Source organism: Gymnogyps californianus, chromosome 3, assembly GCF_018139145.2.
Source record: "Gymnogyps californianus isolate 813 chromosome 3, ASM1813914v2, whole genome shotgun sequence".
In the NCBI taxonomy this organism is placed as follows: domain Eukaryota; kingdom Metazoa; phylum Chordata; class Aves; order Accipitriformes; family Cathartidae; genus Gymnogyps; species Gymnogyps californianus.
Genome location: NC_059473.1, coordinates 120,211,170 through 120,230,225, shown reverse-complemented (window position 1 = coordinate 120,230,225; position 19,056 = coordinate 120,211,170). Strand labels below are relative to the sequence as shown.

General features: G+C 42.1%; 1 protein-coding gene across 1 annotated transcript in view; it reads left to right on the top strand.

The window, feature by feature from the left end:
- The window catches only part of ITSN2 (intersectin 2), an 85,361-nt gene that overhangs the window by 64,516 nt on the left and 1,789 nt on the right, over positions 1 to 19,056 (top strand). The window contains exons 29-38 of the mRNA XM_050894746.1: positions 12,094 to 12,215; positions 13,107 to 13,213; positions 13,854 to 14,037; positions 14,894 to 14,992; positions 15,167 to 15,334; positions 16,201 to 16,413; positions 17,152 to 17,273; positions 17,825 to 17,907; positions 18,070 to 18,153; positions 18,451 to 18,624. Of these exons, the coding sequence (XP_050750703.1) occupies positions 12,094 to 12,215; positions 13,107 to 13,213; positions 13,854 to 14,037; positions 14,894 to 14,992; positions 15,167 to 15,334; positions 16,201 to 16,413; positions 17,152 to 17,273; positions 17,825 to 17,907; positions 18,070 to 18,153; positions 18,451 to 18,624 (1,356 nt within the window). The remainder of the gene's footprint in view (positions 1 to 12,093; positions 12,216 to 13,106; positions 13,214 to 13,853; positions 14,038 to 14,893; positions 14,993 to 15,166; positions 15,335 to 16,200; positions 16,414 to 17,151; positions 17,274 to 17,824; positions 17,908 to 18,069; positions 18,154 to 18,450; positions 18,625 to 19,056) is intronic.

The following is a 19,056-nucleotide window of genomic DNA, read 5'->3' as shown; positions in this document are numbered from 1 at the left end:
CTGCATTTAGATTGAACTTAACATTCTTTTGATTAGGCATATCTAAATCATTAAAATGATCCTTTGAAAGTTTTTTGTTTGTTTGCAAAATCTCAGTTTTGAAGAAATAGTATAGACTAAATCCAGATGGGCTATAAAATTAAGATTCTGGCTGAGTTAAAACTTTCTGAATTTTCAAAAATGATAGAGATACTAGCTTATCACAGCAGGTGTGTTGCCATTTAGAGTTATGTGGCTGAATGTGATAAATGCAAGGTGATTACATATACCACTAATTTTCAACAAAAGCAGTGCTAAGACCAAGTTGTAATCGAAGACTTTCGGTGTGATGGTTAAGTTTTTCTCATTGTTTGCTGATACGTTGTTAGGCTTTTTCTCAGATTTCAATGTTGTGGAGTAAAAAATATTTCCATCCACATCAAACTGTAGCTGTGTGAACAGAATTTTCCTTTGAAAGTATATTGACAAAGGTCAGCCAGTGGCAGTCAGATGAGCAGATGTGCACCAGGTCATCTGTACTTGGTTGTTAAACTTTTGGCTGAGAAGTAGTCTGTTTGCTACGAAGCAGATCTACTTGTGCTTAATTAACAAAATCCACCTACTGGTGAATGAAGAGTATGTTGAATTTTTTTTTTTTTTTTTAAATTCTCTGAGTATTTCAAATAAGCTAAGTTGTGTATCAGTTTCGTGTTGGGATTTGCCATTCTTTTGTGATATTAAAACACATGCATTTGGAAATTTCAGGAAAAATCCTGCTTAAAGTCCAGAGCCTGCTCAAAACCAGCATGGCTTGTTAGCTCAAGCGCAGCATTGTGCAAATATCGTTGCACAGATTTCAGCTGGGCTGCTTTCATATGGTGTGAAACCTGAGCTAGCAAGTTCTGTTAGCAGTAAGCTAGCGCTGTACCATTCTTCTGTAACCAGAGAAATCTTTAAATATTTACTGATTGAACTTTCAAACTTCCTTGGATTTCCTTAAAATATTTTTTGCTCTTATTTAAATATAGTGCAGAAACTATGACTAATATTCTTGAGAAATCACTAAGGAATCGTCCCACAGAAATGTTGATGTGGCCCTCTAGGGACCAGCTTAGAGATATGACAGAATATAATTTTAAAAATGCATTGTTATATTTTAAAGAGTTGTTTATCTGAATGTGGTAATGTTTCTGTTGAAGAATAGCAGTTTCTCCCACTGTCTTTTCTAGATGGTCAAATTTGAAAGGGAGCAGGCAGATTCGGTTTACTTAAATAGGTTTGCAGCTTAGGAAAGTTATGCTTTTCCCTCAAATTTAAACTCTGTTATATAGACCACCTTTGTATCCAGAGTCTTTTCTGGGACTTACTAGTTACAGCTGTAATGGCAAACTTCCCTAGCAAAGAAGAAACTTAGGTCAGCTGAAATAGCTCTATGAACAGAATAAGCTGTGCTGACAAGATCACTTTTCCTGTTGGTGTGGTCACACATCCTGGCATAGGGTCTCTGTGAGGGGGGAAAAAAAAAAAATCAATGAAGGTGTCGTAGGTCTGTCAACAGGTCTCTTAAATACAGCTGAGTCCTGGTGATTGCAGAACACAAAATACTCGAGTCGTGCTCTCAGTAACCTTGGTGATGGTTAGACTTACTCATGTTTTAATGACATTTTAATAGCCCTTATTCTAATATTTGCACAGAAGTCATCATAAAGAATAAATAAGATACACCAGAGGTTTCAAAATATAAACAGCTATAGATTTAAAGCAAAGGAATATGCATAATCTTCTGTTCTTTGTTGAGTGCTTGCTCAACTATTCAGGGTCAGATCTTTTGTGTATTGCCAGTATTTGTCTAAGACATGTCTACTGGGTTTTCTTCCCGTTCTTCCCAAGGGATGTGTAAGGCGGGGTAGGCATGGTGCACTTACCACTTTACAGTTCTTCCCGATGGCCTTGTCTGGAGATAATTTTGTCATTTCAGCCAGTCTTTGTCTGCCTTAAACAGTTGCTCTTAGAAACTTGTTCTCTCCTTATTTGTTGGCTTTTTCAGTGAGATAGCTTTTTTCAGTTTGTCATCTTATCCATGGGACCAGTCTGAGCCTTGTCCTTATATTTTCTTTAGTTGAGATTTTCTCCCCTCGCATACCTCAGATGGAGGCAAGACATGCTCCAGCTACATCTGCATACTTGATTGCTGGATGTCTCTTAGTGTTAAGAGATCTGCTCATCTGTCAGAGACATTCTTGCTGAGAGCTGGACAACTCAGCCAGGTGGGCATACCTATGCTCAGTCTGCAGAGGCTTCTAGTTCATCTTATCTGAGGTATCTCATCTCCCTTTGTGAGACTGGTCTTTCATAGAGCTGAACGTTGTACCAGTTCTTTCTACTCTAATGTACGTATAGCTATTGTTTCTGTTCACTCTTTTTTTCTTTTCATAGCCCAGCATTGCTGCAGTTCCTCAGGCATCTAAGTTACTCCTTCAGGTGCTCAGACATGAGCTCCAGGTAGTCCCTATCGCCTGATAAGCACCTCTTTCCCCCATTTAAACCTGCCTGCTCTGCCTTCTGCTGGTGCAATGACAAAAGTTGGTTAGACTGGGAACAGATCCTCTCTCTGTAGACTGTTCTTGACACGCATATGACGACAGTGTGAATTTCCTTAGGTACAAACTTGCTATTTATAGTAATACCACTAGATTGACCTAATTTTTTTCCTCCCCAAACCTTACTTGCAGATGTGACACATTAGAGACATGAGGCAAGTCCTGTCCTTTCAACAAAAGGATCTGTATTTCCAGAAGTTTATCTCCATGCACAAGAGATCATTAGTAATTCCTGTGCACCACTGTCTAATGAATGAAGCTGACCGATTTTCAGGGGTGTTCATAGTGAAAAAACAACTTCAGAACTGACATGCTCGTGGCAGGTGCATTTCTGTGTCTATATATGGACAACACATTTTGAAGTTCTCTAGTTACTGCCCAGTAACTTCTCTTTATGATTATGGAGTAAGAGTTCATGGTATCCGTGGCTTTGAGGTGTTGCATGTTGCAAGTCCACATTCATTTTTTTAACACATGAAGATTAATAATTTATTCTAAGATTTTATTCAACAGCTCCAGAATTTTACCCCTTTTACCAAGGATCAAATAGGAAATCAATCCCTTAGTGACATAGTAATTTTGTATTTCTAAAACTATTTGGTGAATGTCAGTCAGGCTTGATAAAGCTTCCAGGTTGAAATTGTGGGGCCCGGAATAGTCTCCGGATTGCCCACAAGGTGTGCGGCTGCAGCCCACGTCATACAACTGCCTTTAACCTGACTTCGCAGCGCCTCTTCTAGACGGTGTAGACCTTGGTTTCTGATGGGTGTATTGAGTGATGTGGTGCATCCTGCTTCATGGACACATATTGCTAGGGACAAGGTTTTAATTTCTTTCAGGCTTTGAACAGCGTCAAACAAGTTAATTTTTATGTGCCAATATGAATAAACTCCAGTGAGGCTTTTCTTTACAAGTTTAGTTTTTATCTGATTTTCTAATGTCTCATTGCAAGTTTCTCAGGAGAAATCCTGGCTTTGTTGAAATCTCAGGGAATTTTGCCATTGCCTTTAAAAAAAAAAAAACAAAACCTGAAGGCTTGAGCTTGTGTTGTTGAGTCTACATAACAGAAGTCTTCCTTGGGAAGAAACTTTCTTCAAGTGAATCAGCTACAAGTGTTTTTCAGAGTCAGTGATGGCTGGTCACAAGTACTTAACTGTGTGTGTTTATAAATATGAAATTGCAAGAGTAGAAGCTCATGATGTCTGTTTTCAGAAAGTTGAATGTTAGTCATTCCTTTCTGACCTTTTTGGTGTTGTTCTGTCTTTGTCCATAGAACTCATATGTTTCACTCTTCAAATTTATGTTCATTTTATCCTTCATTTTTTTTTTTGTTTTTTTTAGGACCCAATGTTGTCTTCCAGTGTGAAAGCACCTCAGAGACCCACTATCCAAGTTTGACTGTAGCGTGGAGGCAGGGTGGCCAGCCCTGCTCACATATCTCTGACAATCCTTTTGCTTCGTTTGAACGTTAGATCCAGTCAAGAAATTAGGTTTTTGTGGGTTTTCTTATAATCTACAGTTACAGTTGATTTGTAAAAGCAGAAAGGATAGTGGGTCTTTGTGTGGCTTTCACTGCTGTTCATTCTTGTTTCCTTTAGTATTTTTCTTTGGTATTGATAATCGTAGATCATTAGCATGCATATCAAGTTATCATTTGCATGGTGGGATTGCAGACACACAAAGACCCACTATTTGCACAGTTTATCTGAGCTGTTTTGAATGGGCAGTTGTGTTCTTTTAATGTTGTAATGTACATACTTTGCAGAATTAAAATGTTCACTGATTGCTGTTCTAATGGACTTGATTCAATCTCTTGCATATTGAGCTTTTAAAATTGGCAGCCTGCAAGGCTCATCCAGAAGACAAACCCTACCTGTCTCTGCTGCTGATAGTCACTGTGATTACAAACATGCTACGAGATCTAAGATTTAGATCTGGTGCAGTCCATCCAGCCTTTTAATACCCTTTTTAACTGGGGAAAGAACTATTAGGCATAGAGTGGAGGATATCTTAATTTTTTTCTTCCTTCACAGTAGTACTATAGCAGGAATTCAGGTTGTTTTGGCTCGGTATGTCCTATCCCTAAACAACCTCCTTCCTTCAAATACTTTATTCTGATAATTTGTATTTGCTTTCAGTTTTAGGAACCAGCAAACACGTGCTAGTTACTGCAGTAAGTAGTTACACAGCCTCTGTGCTACTAGACCCTTTCCCTGCCCCTTTTCTTCATTAAATAATTAACGGTACTGAATAGTGTTTTTACCTGGCTATGGTCTGCAGTGGCTTAAAGTAAGTACTATCTGAAAGCTGCTGCTTTTCTTTCTGGTAAATAAATTAGCAGCCTAATACATAGGTAACCTTGATAAAGAGATGTTGCCAGAAAAGAAACACTAACAGACACCTGGAGCTGAAGGCAGAGCATCTGGGTTTAGAAATGGAACTATACTCCTCAGCTCAAAAGTGGTCCTTAAAGGTACAGTTATGGCATGTCAGCAGTATGGTACAGTAAAGGCGCCCACGTTTTATTAGTTTGGGGGGAGGGAGGGAGGGATCAGGACTTCAGGACTATAACCCCTTAAAATAAAAGGATTAATTTAATAGCAGACTACTTGTCCAATTGAATAGTTCTGTGCTCCTGTAACAACAGGGAGATCTAGTAGACACGGTATTTAATTTAGGTGGTTTCCTGAACTTGGTTACAAAACAGCAAAGGTCGCTTATGCAATCAGAAATGTTTACAAAACACTGCTTGTTTACTATATATATATATATATATGAATGTAACTATCAGGAAAAGGTTAGTCCAATTGCAGAGATTTAAAAGCCTTTCTCCAAAATTTCTATGTTATGTATTTAATATACTTGATCAAATAAAGTATGTGCCCTTTAGTTCAGAGATGTATCTTTTGTGCAATACAGACTACAGCAATGTGCCTACATAAAACTACAAATGGATTTTTATTCTGGATGTATTTTGTCTAAACCTATATTTTGTTACAGAATGAAATCATGTTATTGTAGGCAAATGATGTGCTAGATAATTCCTCAAGTATTCTAGCTGACTTGATTTCCTTATGAAACTACATTTTAAGTATTTCTACTAAAATATGCTAATCACCCTGAATTGCCTTCTCTGAATTTCTGACTTTGAGAGCCTGTTTAATACAGGCTGAAGTGTGTTGTGCTACACCAGTGGCATCGAGCAGTCATGTACTGTAGTCTGCTAATTAGGTGATCTTATAAAATTATCCCATTTCTAAAAGGCACTGTTAACCTGTGGGATTTGAGCCAAACTGACTTCCCAATGTTCAGTGACAGTTTTCCTTGAATGCCAAATGGCTACTAATTGTCTTTGAAAAATTAAAACCAACTTCACATCCTATCTGGGATGTTCTAGGAAATAGTTACATGGCATTTTCCAAAAACACTGGCGTTCTACCCATTTTTTAACTGATACAGTTGGAGATTAGGGTAATCTTAGGTAAAGTTTCACACAAGTAGCCCTATTGTGAGGTATGTCGATATGAGCATTGATAATTATTGAAACAGCTGCTCCTCAGTTTGAACTGATGAGTATTGAAATGAAGCATTGTGGGCTTTCACCGTTACCTTTTCATGTTTCAGTATTACCTGAGTACGCTCTAAATTCTCTAACTGTAATAACAAAGATGATAATAATACAACTTAATGATGCTGATTGAAAGAGATGTAGTCCCTGCCTTCAGTATTTATCTCTACTGCAAAAGTCTGCCTAACACAGCTCAAGCACAATCACCTGAGAGCTCTGCTCTCCTGTCACACACTGGTGCGGAAAGAATTGAATACATACATCAGATCATCGATAGGAAGGACTATGCTGAGGATGTATTTAAGGCAAGATTATTATAAAAAAAACATTCTGTATCAATGAAGAGGTGTAGCTAATAGAAGCTGGGTTTAAATCAGACTTTTTCTTTCAAAAATGTTACTTTTTCTCTGGTTGTGTGCAATCCATGCTCTTGTTGATAGACGTCTGTAGAGTTGAGATCAGCTGTCATTCCAGCCAGCCGAGTAAAACTAGCGTTGAAGTGTTCATCCCTTATTTGGGTGAAAAAGGTTGGCATTGGAACTAAGGACAAGGTGGAAAATAGAGGGTTTTGTTGAACTGATGGTCCCCAGTCAAGAGCTGAGAGTCTAAATGTTGCTCAGAGCCACACAAGGTTAACAGTTAAAACTGAAGCCAACCAGGAAAAAAGCAAAATATGATGTTGCCTGCAGCATACTACTTGCTTAATATTGTTTCCTGTGGGCCAGCAGAGAATAGGGGCCATAGCGTAATTGGGGGTAAGAAGGTAAATGATGCTGTAAATGCACAAGAACAGGTGCTGAAACGCTTCCTAATTTTGTAACTGTCTAGTTTGCATAATGGACTAACAACCTACAAAAGCGTAGTTTTACAAAAGCTTACTTCACAGAGCTGAGTTCCTGATCCAGCAGTTGGATCCGTGCAGGAAAGTCTTGTGCCAGCACCAAGACCTGGTTGCAGGGCTGGGGTGCGTGAGCAGTCAGTGATCGTGGAGGGCTGTGAAAGCGTACAAAGCGCTATCTTAATGTCAATGTTGATAATGTTACAGTTAGGAGTGCAGAAGGCATAAAGCTCCATCAGAAAAGTTACATGCTAATAATGGAAACTTCTCTTACCAGTCACTGAATATTTATGCCATCTCGATGCTTTGTCAGATCGTATCCCTGTGTGATTTTCTTTAGTCGGGTTGAAAACACCTGTAAATAAGTCTGCTCGTAGGAATGCCGACAAACCTTGGCCTGTAGTAGTATTGGGAGCTGCTACAGGGTCACGCTACTTTAATGTAATGAACTAATAAAACTGCTACGTGATGGTGTGTGCTGCCTTAAAAATCTCTTTTGTTGTTCTTTTCAAGCTAGAGTGTTAATGTTTGGGGATGATTGTTAAGACATGCAAATGCAGGCTATGCTTAGCATGAGGCAATTGTTCATCTTTGGTTTTAAACAAAGTTGTAAGATAACTATGCAAATGGATTTTATTAAAGGGACACATAAAGGATCTAGTTTGTCTGTTGTGGTTTTTTTGTCCATCTGGGGAGGATTTTTTCCCATCTGAATAGCTTGGTATAAGCGTTATGTTACCTGGCTCTGTGACGGAGTGACTTGATTTTGCTTTTTACCTCTTGAAAATTGAATGATAAATTTCTTCTGTTGTAGCAGAGAGAGTATACTGCATTTACTGATTAGGTGAGATCAGATAAAAGGTTTTATTATTTTTCCCAGGGCCTGATGGAAACCAGCTTTGCCATGGCAGCAACTTTCTTAGATTGGTTCCTTTCACGGGTTTCAGTAGGCACAGAGGCTACTGACAGCTACAGGCAGTGACAGGAGTACCTTGCAAGTGAATTAGCCTTATGTGTGCCAGCAGAGATTGTAAAATGGCTATGGGTGATGTCCCATCGTACCGTCAGTCTGTTCTCTGGCTGTACTAAAGGGACTATTTTAATGCCAGCCCATGGTACTTAAGGTGAGATGTAGTCTTTCTATGGTAGCCTGGGAAAATACAGGCAGGTTAACACAGGGGAAAAAAAAACCCCACCCTTATCTGCTTTTTCCAGCCGTATCAACTGGCTTGAGCTAAAGAAACAAAACAAAACAAAAAATTAAAAACAAATAACACAACCAAACACTGTCCCTCTCCCACCCCCACCCCCAAAAAAACCCCAAACAAACCACCCCACAACCCTAAACAAACCAAGCTATTTCCTTACAAATGCAGTTATATAGGCCACCTCTACTCCTAAATAGTCTTCACTGGTGACCCAAAGCAGTGATGCCTCTGGTATAGATAGATCCTTCAGGGCAAGTGCCTGAGCTCATGTTTGAGGCTTAAGATGTCTTTCCAGAGCTGTCATTTTTAATGTGTTTTTTCATTGTTGTTTGAGTGGGGAAGTTCGTTTGGGAAGGGGACAAAGCACTCGGTGCCCAAGCAGATCTGGGCATCTTTGAAAGCCTTTTATCCATCTGTTTTTTACCTCAATTCTCTGGAATTGGCTTTTAAGTGAAGAATTTTAATTCACTCCCCCTTTTTTAACGAAGAAAAAAATGGAAATTTTTTTTAAATGGTGCTAGGTCTTGTTCATCTTTCTTTCATTGGAGGATTTCATTTCTGCAGCAAGTGTCATTCTTCCCCTTGAACATACTCAAATCCAAAATATGTCAGTAATTGGAAAGGTTTTCTCCCCTAGCCCCCCATGTTTTTCAGGCATTTGAATCTCCTGCAGAGGAGAACATCTTTTGACTGTGAAACTCGGTAGTTGTTCATGCAGGGTTAGTTACGTTAATAGGAAGAAAGTCTTTCTTGTTCAGGTATATTTGGAGAGGGAAGTATAATTTTAAACACTACTTTAGAGACTGGGATTTCCTGTTTATAAACTCTCCAGCTTGTTTGACCCTGCCCCTGCGAGACAGCTGCTTCCTCGTCTTGGAGAGCAGGATTTATCACAAAAGGTACCACAGTTACCGTAGGCATCTCTCTCTTACCATGCCCTAAGTCTCAAAGGTACCAGACACCCACTGCTTGCTCCGTTAGGCGTCGTTCTCGGGAGGGAGCTGGGCAGATCATGCCCCAGATTGTCTGAACAGCCTGGCAGCACCCTGCTCTCGGTGGAAGAGCCGGGCTGGCTTGCCCTCCAAAGTTAAAGTAAACCTCTTCTCTAGTCAACAGAGGGAGGTGAGCCCCCAGCGTGGGCAGCTGAGATTCCTCTCTGCAGGCGCTCCCAAAAATCTCACTGCTTTTCATTAGCTGTATGGGGAGCTTGGGATGAAGCTTCACAAGACAGAAGCCAAACCAACAGCTTTCTGCTGCCAAAAAAGGCAGTTTTACTGCTTCCACGCGCATTCCTGGCCGCTAAACTAGCAGAAAACTACTGTTTTCTTTTCCCCCCTCGGGATTCCTTTGCTGCCAGGGAGTGAGCTGGGAGTCAGATAAGTGCCAGAATTGATGCAAGGCAAGGAGGGAACAGGAATGTGGGAGGAAAATGGGTTGAGATGCAGGTCCACCCTTTCCGTACCAGTGAGCCCATGGGTTGCTATGGCCGCTTTGGAAAAACATTGGCAAATGCACTAGTAGGTTGTTTTACTCTCTGTCTCATTCACCTTTCTTCCCTTCAGACCCAAATGCCTGAATTCATCCTCTAAATCCGATGTGGGGATTGCGTACTATGTTTTTATGCCACTATCATCAGACCCATCAAAATTTGGGGTGTTTTCACTAGTGCTTATTTAAATATAAAATAGCATTCATCTGTTCATCCCAAAGGCTGACAGTCCAAATACAAGGTTAGTGCAGGAGCCAGTAAATTTAACTGCATTTTTGTATCCGATGATGAGCTTATAAACCAAATCTATTTTAGGTGCATAAAAAAAGGCCTGTTTTCCTTCCAGTGTTTGCTTCAACTTTAAGTAGACAGCATGAGACAGACAGAAATCCGAGCCTGTGGGTTGTTCTAACAGCTGTGATAGAAGCAAACAGCAACGGGAGCTTCAGTCCGTCTCCGCTCTTGTTGCAGGAGCGTACCTTGCAGTAGAAAAGAGAACCACGTGGTCAAAGCTGAGACTTCCAGATCTGGACAAATAAAGTCTGGTTACCGTGTAAGCCCTTGATTATCCTAAAATTTCATGTCTTAGGAACCAGGTGGGCTTAAACTCAGTCCTGTACGGACTAAAGAATGACGCTAGAGTCCAGAAGTAGCACGCATTGCCCGCAGTCCATCTTGATGGATTGAGATACCAAACTGCATAGGAATCACTTTGATCTGTAACTTTCCTCCTTTTTCTCATCTAATTCTGGCCTGATTGTAACTTTGGGAATAACTAAGGCCAGAAGCAGCATTCTGCATGATCAAAAGAGCTGCAATCCCAGATCTCTTCATAAAAAGTGGCATTTTTTCAAATCTTGTCCAAAAGCTTAAGATCTGTGATCCTCCTTAGGGGTACAAAACAGAACTGAAAAGTCCTGATTTTAAATCTAGCTATTGCCTTTACTGTTTTACTTCTTTGTGGTGTTCAAAGGGTTTCCCTGTTAAAATACTTCGAATGGTATTGTAAAACTTCATTTGACGAGCGTTTCTCTTTTGGGGAAGGTTGCTGCTCCTTCAGAGCAGCTTGAAGCCTGTGCAGCGGGAAGTGCACGAGCCTGGGAGGTTCCCATTAGGCCGCTGCCACACCAAGTTTAACCAAATATTTAGTGTTTCTTGGGTTTTTCCCCCCCGAGATTTATTACTAACTCATTTTTATTTCATTATTTAGAGCAGCCTTCCCATAAACAGATCTATACATTGGCAGTGAATAGAATAAAGTCACATTCTAGTATCCTAGATGCGTTAGGGTGACAAGGGAGACACAGCCCTTGGTGCTGTAGGTCACGCTGTCTTTCACACCACCTGTAAACTTTCAAAAATTATCATTCCTCTAGAAATGCTGGATCTAAATGAGTCCCTGTGATGTCCTTCCTGCTATTCTGCAAAATCCACAGTTCACATTGTTTTAAAATCTGCTGCCATCACATCAAGCGATAGATGTATGTTCTCAAACGCTCCGTAATGGTTTCTTTTTTGATTTTCCCCCACCCTGCTACTTTGCAGTACTCTGCTAGCATGTGATCAGAGGGCTCAGTTTGACTTTGTGTGCTCTCCTTTACTCATCTAAACATCTTCACCACTTTGTTTTTACCAGTTTTCGATTCAGTTACTAAATTTCAAACGTTATCATGCTTACTAACATGTATACAGTAGAAAAAAAGCAGTGTGAAGCTGTAGGGTCTGCATGTTATTACAGAAAACTTGGGGTTTGTGTCATTGAATGTCTGTGTGTTCCTGTGCATGATTTTGATTATTCATACTTGATGCATAAAAATAATTCAACATATTTCAGGCTCATTTTGTTTCTAAACGAGAAAAAAAGTTGTGCAACTGTGAAGTTAGGCAACTATAACATTATGCATTATAACTTTACAAATTTGTCCTGGTGGTTTGTATCATAAATTAATAACCAAGGCAGAGTACTTTAGAAATGGGGTGGAGATTAAAGGTGCAATGTCCTAAGTCAGAGCCAGAATCATTTTAGATGACCTCATCTCACAAAAGACATTGCATAAGGTAAGAGAAAAATCACAGGTTTTTGAAACAGTATGGCAGAAAAGGAGAAGAGATGAGAAAAATCATGAGACAAATGGAGTGGCAGGAAGTCAGGAATTCTTATTCTGCATGACAGTACAAGAACAAGGGATGTTTGAAGAAATAAAAAGGCGACAGACTAAAAAAATGACATAAAGGGGGGAGGGGGTCAATCACTACATCACTCGATTTTGAAACCCGCTGCTGCTGTGGACAGGGTTTTACCACTGTGTATATAGTCTGAACCGTAGCCTGATGTATGTTGATGCAATTTGGTTAATTCATCAGATCTGATGGCCTGAGTAGGATCTAAACTCCTGGCTTACTTCTTGTAGGGTGTGCTGATCTCCAAAGCCTTGACACTATGCAACCGATGGAAAGGAAAAGGCAGGGCTACATTCACGAACTCATTCAGACGGAAGAAAGGTATATGGACGACCTTCAGCTTGTCTTAGAGGTGAGATGTCTTGGATGTGAAAATGCATTTGGATAAAGAACACCTCTGTCCTACTGAATAATAACAATAAAGGGATTCTTATGAACTGTGAAATGCTAGAGGAAGAAAGGTGTGTGAGCACCTCCCTTTCTAGCAAATGTTACATGGTTGTCCATCAGGCAAAAACATCATGTTGTGAAAGCCATCGTCTTACAAGGACCTTCCTGTTTTCCAAATCCTGTTCTTAGGTGTTTGGGCTCAGTGTAAAGATGATGGGCTGGGCCGGGGTGTCTAGCAAAGCTGCACAGGCTCATGACAGAAGCTGTATAAACACCATAAAAGTTTATCGACTGCCTTCGTCTCCAATTTTATTTCTGGAAGCAAGAGCACCTCACTAGGCAGGGCAGGAACCGGCCAGCATTGGGTGGTCTTGAGCGTCTGACTTGACCCCTCTATATCAAACAACTGTGTGGTGAAGTGTTAAAGATGTTAAATAGACTGAGTTACACAGGTATTCTGCTATCCAGAGGTATTGTGCCGAGGGCCCCTGAAAGAAGCTGTAGTTCTGCACGCAGGTTGAGTACGAGTGCTCTGGGTATGGGGGTAGGTGTGACGCGTAAGTGTGATCTGTGTAGCAATTGACTCCGAAATCATGGGAATGCTGAACAGTCAGCCTGCAGGTCCCAGTGCTTGTCCCTGCTTTGCAAATGGTGATGCAGGTGTCAGAATGAGGTCACACACTTAGGAAAAATAGCAACAGCTGTCACAAGTGCTAGCAAGGAATTGCTTTTGACTTCTGAGAAATTGGACACTGAGCATTCAAAAAAAGCAAAATCGCTGCTAGGCTAAACAAGAGGCTGAGCTGCTTTTGTCTCTGAAGAATCGCTCACCTTTCTGATTTTTTGACTGCAGGTTTTCCAAAAACCGATGGCTGATTCGGGCTGTCTCACAGAAGGAGAAATGGGGATGATCTTTGTTAACTGGAAGGAACTCATCATGTCAAATACAAAGTTACTGAAGTGAGTACTTACTCGCATTTTTATGCTTTCCTCTTCATCTTTATTCTGTTGTTCCTTTCCCAGGAAGTTTTCTGGTTTTACAGTAAATATTTCTGTCCTTGCTGATTATTTCCTGTACACGCGTGCATTCACAACAGCTAAATGCATTCAGACTACCTCACAAAGAAGGAGTTGTTACGAGAGAGAGGGGGGAATAAACAGGAAGAACAGATGCGCATTTGCTATAATACCTTAGAAATAGAGCCTACACAAAAGCATGTGCACGGGAGGCGTTCTTCCCAGTTTGCTGCAAAGCAACCTTCTGTTCTCTAAAAATAAACTTTGGAGAGACAAAGTGGCTAATAATTCATTGAAATGGGATGCTGGTTGAATGTAGAGATCGATGCCAATTGTCCCAGAAACCTCAAAGGAGAGTCTCAGTCCCACAGACCCCATCAGGCAGATTGTTCAGCTCAGCGTGTTGTGCCAGTGACTGCCTGGGGGTTCGGGCTGGACCCTGCGCCGCCTGGAAGTGCCCATGCTGTGTAAGGGAATTCACCTAGCAGGCTTGCATCCTTTTGGGAATAGATGTCATAAGGATCTTGATTTAGGCCTCACAGACTTGGCAGCAAAGTTGAATGGTGATTTCTTTCCTCTTCAGAGCCTTGCGAGTGCGTAAGAAAACAGGAGGAGAAAAAATGCCAGTACAGATGATTGGGGACATCTTAGCAGCAGAGCTCTCTCACATGCAGGCCTACATTCGGTTCTGCAGCTGCCAGCTTAACGGAGCTTCGTTGCTGCAGCAGAAAACTGATGAAGATGCTGATTTCAAAGACTACTTAAAGGTATCTTATTCAGTAGCTTTTGTGCCTTCTCCTTTCCTCAATCACAGGAGCCCGTCTAACCAGCATCGACCAGATCAAAATAATCTAGAAGAGTAAAATCTTGCAAAAATAGGCAAGAACCTTCCAAGGTGTATTTATACGATGACCATGGTTAACACTGTGTGTGCTTTTTATTTATATACCAGTCTTTCTCTCTAGCTAATTTATTACTCCATTTCCCACTTCAGTGTAACGCTAACCCCACAAAGCGATGGTGCCAGTGTCTGCACCTTCCCAAAAATTCATGCTTGCTGTCAGAAGGGGTAAGAGTCTGTGGAGTTGAAATAAAAAAGCTGTTGTTCTGAACGTGCTTGTAATTTAGTGGGGCGTGCAGTGTGTGTGAATGGTGGGCTTGCAGCCGGGGCCAGAGGTGCGCCGAGAGCGTCACAGGCAGGCACGCTGCAGAAATAAATAAGGAATTGCTGCCATACTGCAGCTGATGCGGTGGCTTTGAGGCCATGAAAGGAGAAATGCCAGAACTGTTGACATCAGGCGTTTGTTTCTTTCATTGCTTTGTTTTTTTTGTCAACCTGAGTGGAGCCTGTAATGTCAAAGTAAAAGCTGGAACGGTTTTGAATGTAAGGATTCTGCATGAACAATGATCCTACGGCTTATGCTGGCAAAGCGTCTGGGTACAATGACAGCGCTGGTTTTCCTGTTTGTTCTAGATACAAGTATTGTTTGCTTACTGAAAAATCTAAGATTTCTTGGAATGCCTGGAAAAGTGAGTCTGATCAGACAGTTTTCAGTGCGGTGAGGCAACTGTTTCTTGATGAGTAATGCAATGTCTCTGTTAAATCTCTGGGTTGCACCATAGAAACTTGCCTTGGACCCTCGCTGCAAAGGAATGCCCCTCTCCAGTTTCCTCCTGAAACCTATGCAAAGAATAACCCGCTACCCTCTGCTCATAAAGAGTGTGAGTACCCTAAGTGAAGTTTTGTAGGGGAATGCTTTTGAGTCTGATCTTGATAGCAAAAGCAAAAAAAAAAGCCTTGTCCCTTTCTGGGGATTTCTCTGAGAGCACGGACAAGTAGTACCTGTGCTTACCTCTGTTTTTGTCTTGGTTTCTCCCCTTTTTGATCCATACCAGATTCTAGAGAACACTCCAGAAAATCACCCCGATCACAGTAACCTCAAGTTTGCCTTGGAGCGTGCAGAGGAGCTGTGCTCTCAAGTTAACGAAGGGGTGCGTGAGAAAGAGAACTCGGACAGGCTGGAATGGATACAGTCCCACGTCCAGTGCGAAGGTCTTGCTGAGGTAGCCGCGCTGATACGCTGCATGGCGGAGACTTTTCCGAGTCATTTCAGAAAGGCTGGGGGAGGGAACGGGAGTCCTTGCTCACATCCGTTATCGGAACGTGAGCCACTGCTGAGCTCTCGGCAGAGCAGCTTTTATTAAATTCTGCTCACAGCCATAATGTGATGAGCCCTCGTTTTTGCATTATTTTGGCAGTGGAGAAATCTTGATTATCAGCTTAAAACTGATACCATTTAAACCGTTAAACGAACAGAAATAACTCATATCTCTGAAGCTCTGCTCGTGCTGCCACTGGGCTAAGTCAGGTGTTACTATGTGGAATTTCACTTAGTGTGTGTTTCCCAGGGTTTTCCTTCACGCAGAAAGGGCGCAGAAGCCCTCAATGCCAGCTCCTCAAAGATATGTGGGGTTCAGGCTCCTGCACCTTTCAGGACAGCCTTCAAAATGAGGTGTTGTGACAGTTCCCCACTGGCTGCGTGAGGAACCAGGGCTTGACAGGCCCAGAAGGTCTGTCCCAGTTCCATCACCTAATCGTGCACCTGTAAGAGGTGACCTGACTGCAGACTCTGCAGGCGCTTCTTAAACACAGCTTCTGGCCAACAGAAAAGTGGCCATGAGGTAAATGCCTTCATCCAGTCAGACCCCTGTGTGTGGTGCTGGTAAAGCTTAAATCTACTTTAAGTTGGGAGTAGTGCTGATACCATGGCAGATCATAAAACAGTTTCCCTTCTCTTCATTTGTAACTAAATTCATTAAACAAAACAGAAGAGCATTTTGAGCAGCTTGAGCGATCTCCACTGTGAAAGAGGAGCAGGAACTGATGTCTGCATTAACTTGCCGCTGCTAATGGGTTTTGTCTCTCCTAGCAACCTGTGTTCAACTCCCTCACAAACTGCTTGGGACCACGGAAACTCCTGCACAGTGGAAAGCTGTACAAGGCCAAGAGCAGTAAGGAGCTGTACGGCTTCCTTTTCAATGACTTCCTCCTGCTCACCTACATGGTTAAACAGTTTGTATCTTCCGGCTCTGATAAACTGTTCAGCCCCAAATCCAACTCCCAGTTCAAAATGTACAAAACGGTGAGTGAATCAAGGTGCCCCGTGGTCATGTTGATACAGTGGGACCTGGCTTCTGATGAGGAATGCTCTTCTCCCTGCCAGGATTAGCCGTCTGGCCCCGTCTGATCGCTTGCTGTCATACGGGCGCGTACTGGCAGCCAACATGCACGAATGCCGTTGGCTTAGTCCACGGAAAAGGACCAGCTTCTGTGTCTTGGTTTAATAAACACTTCTGTCTGCTTTGGGGTGAAGGGCAGAAATAGCATCGTGCTCGAGCAGCTGAACGGGATGTTCAGAAGCAGGAGCCTTGACTTAAGTTTGCACAAGTTCCTGCATCCACAAGAAAATACCTGTCCTTCTTACAAAACAGTAAAAGGCTCAAAACTTTAGTCTCTGTGTCCACACAGTGCGCGTTCTCAAGATTCTGGAATTGGGGAGATAAGTTTAAGTATCAGGGCTGCTTTCCGACAGGGAACCCGAGAGATTCCCAGGATTTCCAAGCTCCGCACTGCAGCTCTGCTTATGCAGTCCTGCCCCTTTCACAGAGCTCTTCATCTAGGAAGACAGAATGGGGTGTATCACCAGAGTAGTTTTTCTCTCGCTCCTTTCTCGCATCCTTTATGTGGTGATCTGATTGTTCGTCCTGTGTCCTACAACTTTCATTTTCCCTACAGTAAAACAATGTATTTAAACATCCTTGTAGAGTTTCCGCTTATTGTCAGGGTGATGCTGCCACAGTGATGTTTGCTTTTCTTTCAGCCTGTTTTCCTTAATGAAGTCCTAGTGAAATTGCCCACAGACCCTTCAAGTGATGAGCCAGTTTTCCACATATCGCACATCGACAGAGTTTACACGCTTAAAACTGACAACATTAATGAGCGGTGAGTAGTGAAAATGCAGATCTGAGCTTAAACTTGTTGATCATGGCTGTAGGCTGTGTTTCCAGTGAGCAGATATGGAGGTCTCTGAGTTCAAGAACAGGGTTTAGTCTCTTGGTCAGGAAAGAAACCCGTTTGACTCTCCTTTGAATTACATGTTTTCTCTGACTTTGTTCTGCTGGTGCGGCAGCTCTTGCAGTGGAATCCAGTCACATCTGCTACTCCTCAATGTTACAGTTGTATAGAATAGTTTAGCACTGCAAAGTCCAGCATCCTATAGGGTTCTTTCCCAGTCCTGGTCAGTCTTTAATGTGACCCAGCAGTCTTTAATAAAACAGCAGCTCCACTTTCATTTATTTAGGCTGATGTGGAAATGTGGCATAAGATTAAATCCGAAAACTCCATCGCTTTAGTCCTTGAACTAACTTGATTCATGATGCCTCTGAAACCCGGCGGGGGGGGAAAAGCGGCAAGAGAGATTGGGGCAGAGTTGCTGATACTGAAGAATTTCCTGCCTGTGGTATGACCCTGACCATAGGGATTGCTCTTTGCAGTACTGCCTGGGTCCAGAAAATCAAAGCAGCATCAGAGCAGTACATCGAAACTGAGAAGAAGAAACGTGAAAAGGCTTATCAAGGTACCTACCGAGTTCTGTATTTCCCTCTGATCCATGTGGACACGTGGGCAGGGCCTTTTCTGGAGGATGCCACGGTGTCTGTGTAGGATCTCCCTCTTCAGATCTATTGCCAGTTTTTACGGTTGCAACCAATCAATTTATTTCTGGCTTCTTTGTTCCCAGCTCGCTCACAGAAAACCTCAGGAATCGGACGCTTGATGGTGCATGTGATTGAAGCCACAGAACTAAAGGCCTGTAAGCCCAATGGTAAGTGAAGGAAATAGTGCCAAATCACTTTTATTCCTGCAAATTTTGGAAAGGCTTGCTGAGAGGAGTTTGGTGATTTGGGAAACAGTGTGGTTTCAGCCACAGCTTCTGAACGAATTAGCCATTATTTAGCTTCAGAGGACCGAGTGAAGAACCAGCTCTGTGCTGCTCTAGGATATAGGGATTGCCTGACCCGCATCTTCTGGACAGTAGCATCGATGCGTGTCCAGGCAGCCTCCAGACGGGAAGGGAGGTTTCTGCGCTGCAGAGGTGTTTCACTGCTCGTTCTGTGTTTAGGGAAGAGCAACCCGTATTGTGAAATCAGCATGGGCTCTCAGAGCTACACTACGAGGACCCTGCAGGACACCTTGAACCCCAAGTGGAACTTCAACTGCCAGTTCTTCATTAAGGATCTGTATCAGGATGTCCTGTGTATCACCATGTTTGACAGGGATCAGTTCTCACCCGATGGTAAGTGGGAACATTTGTTTTAGAAAAAGAATGCTTTTTTGTGACTTGGGGTACACAGTTCCTCACCAGCAGTTCCAAGAGCCTGTAGGTATGATTGCTTCCTGAGAAATGTTGTGTAAAGACAATGCCTCCTTACTGAAGAGGTTCAGTAGCCTTCCAGAGCCAACAGCTCTGGGCAGTCAGGTTTGATCCCACTCTGGCTTTTGTATCAGACATAGAATTATTTTTTTGTCGGGCTGAGGAGACAGAGAAGTTGGAAGCAGAAGTTTTTCTCTCTCACTATAGGTGCCCGAAAATAAGGTGCTAGGTTATATTTGCACAGCAACAGCTTGATAAGCTTTCTTTTTTTGCTTGGAAACTGAACACGGTTTTGGCAGTCAGTTGCTTCTAGTACTCTTTAAAAGGTTAAGTGCTTTTCCAGGGCTCTGACAC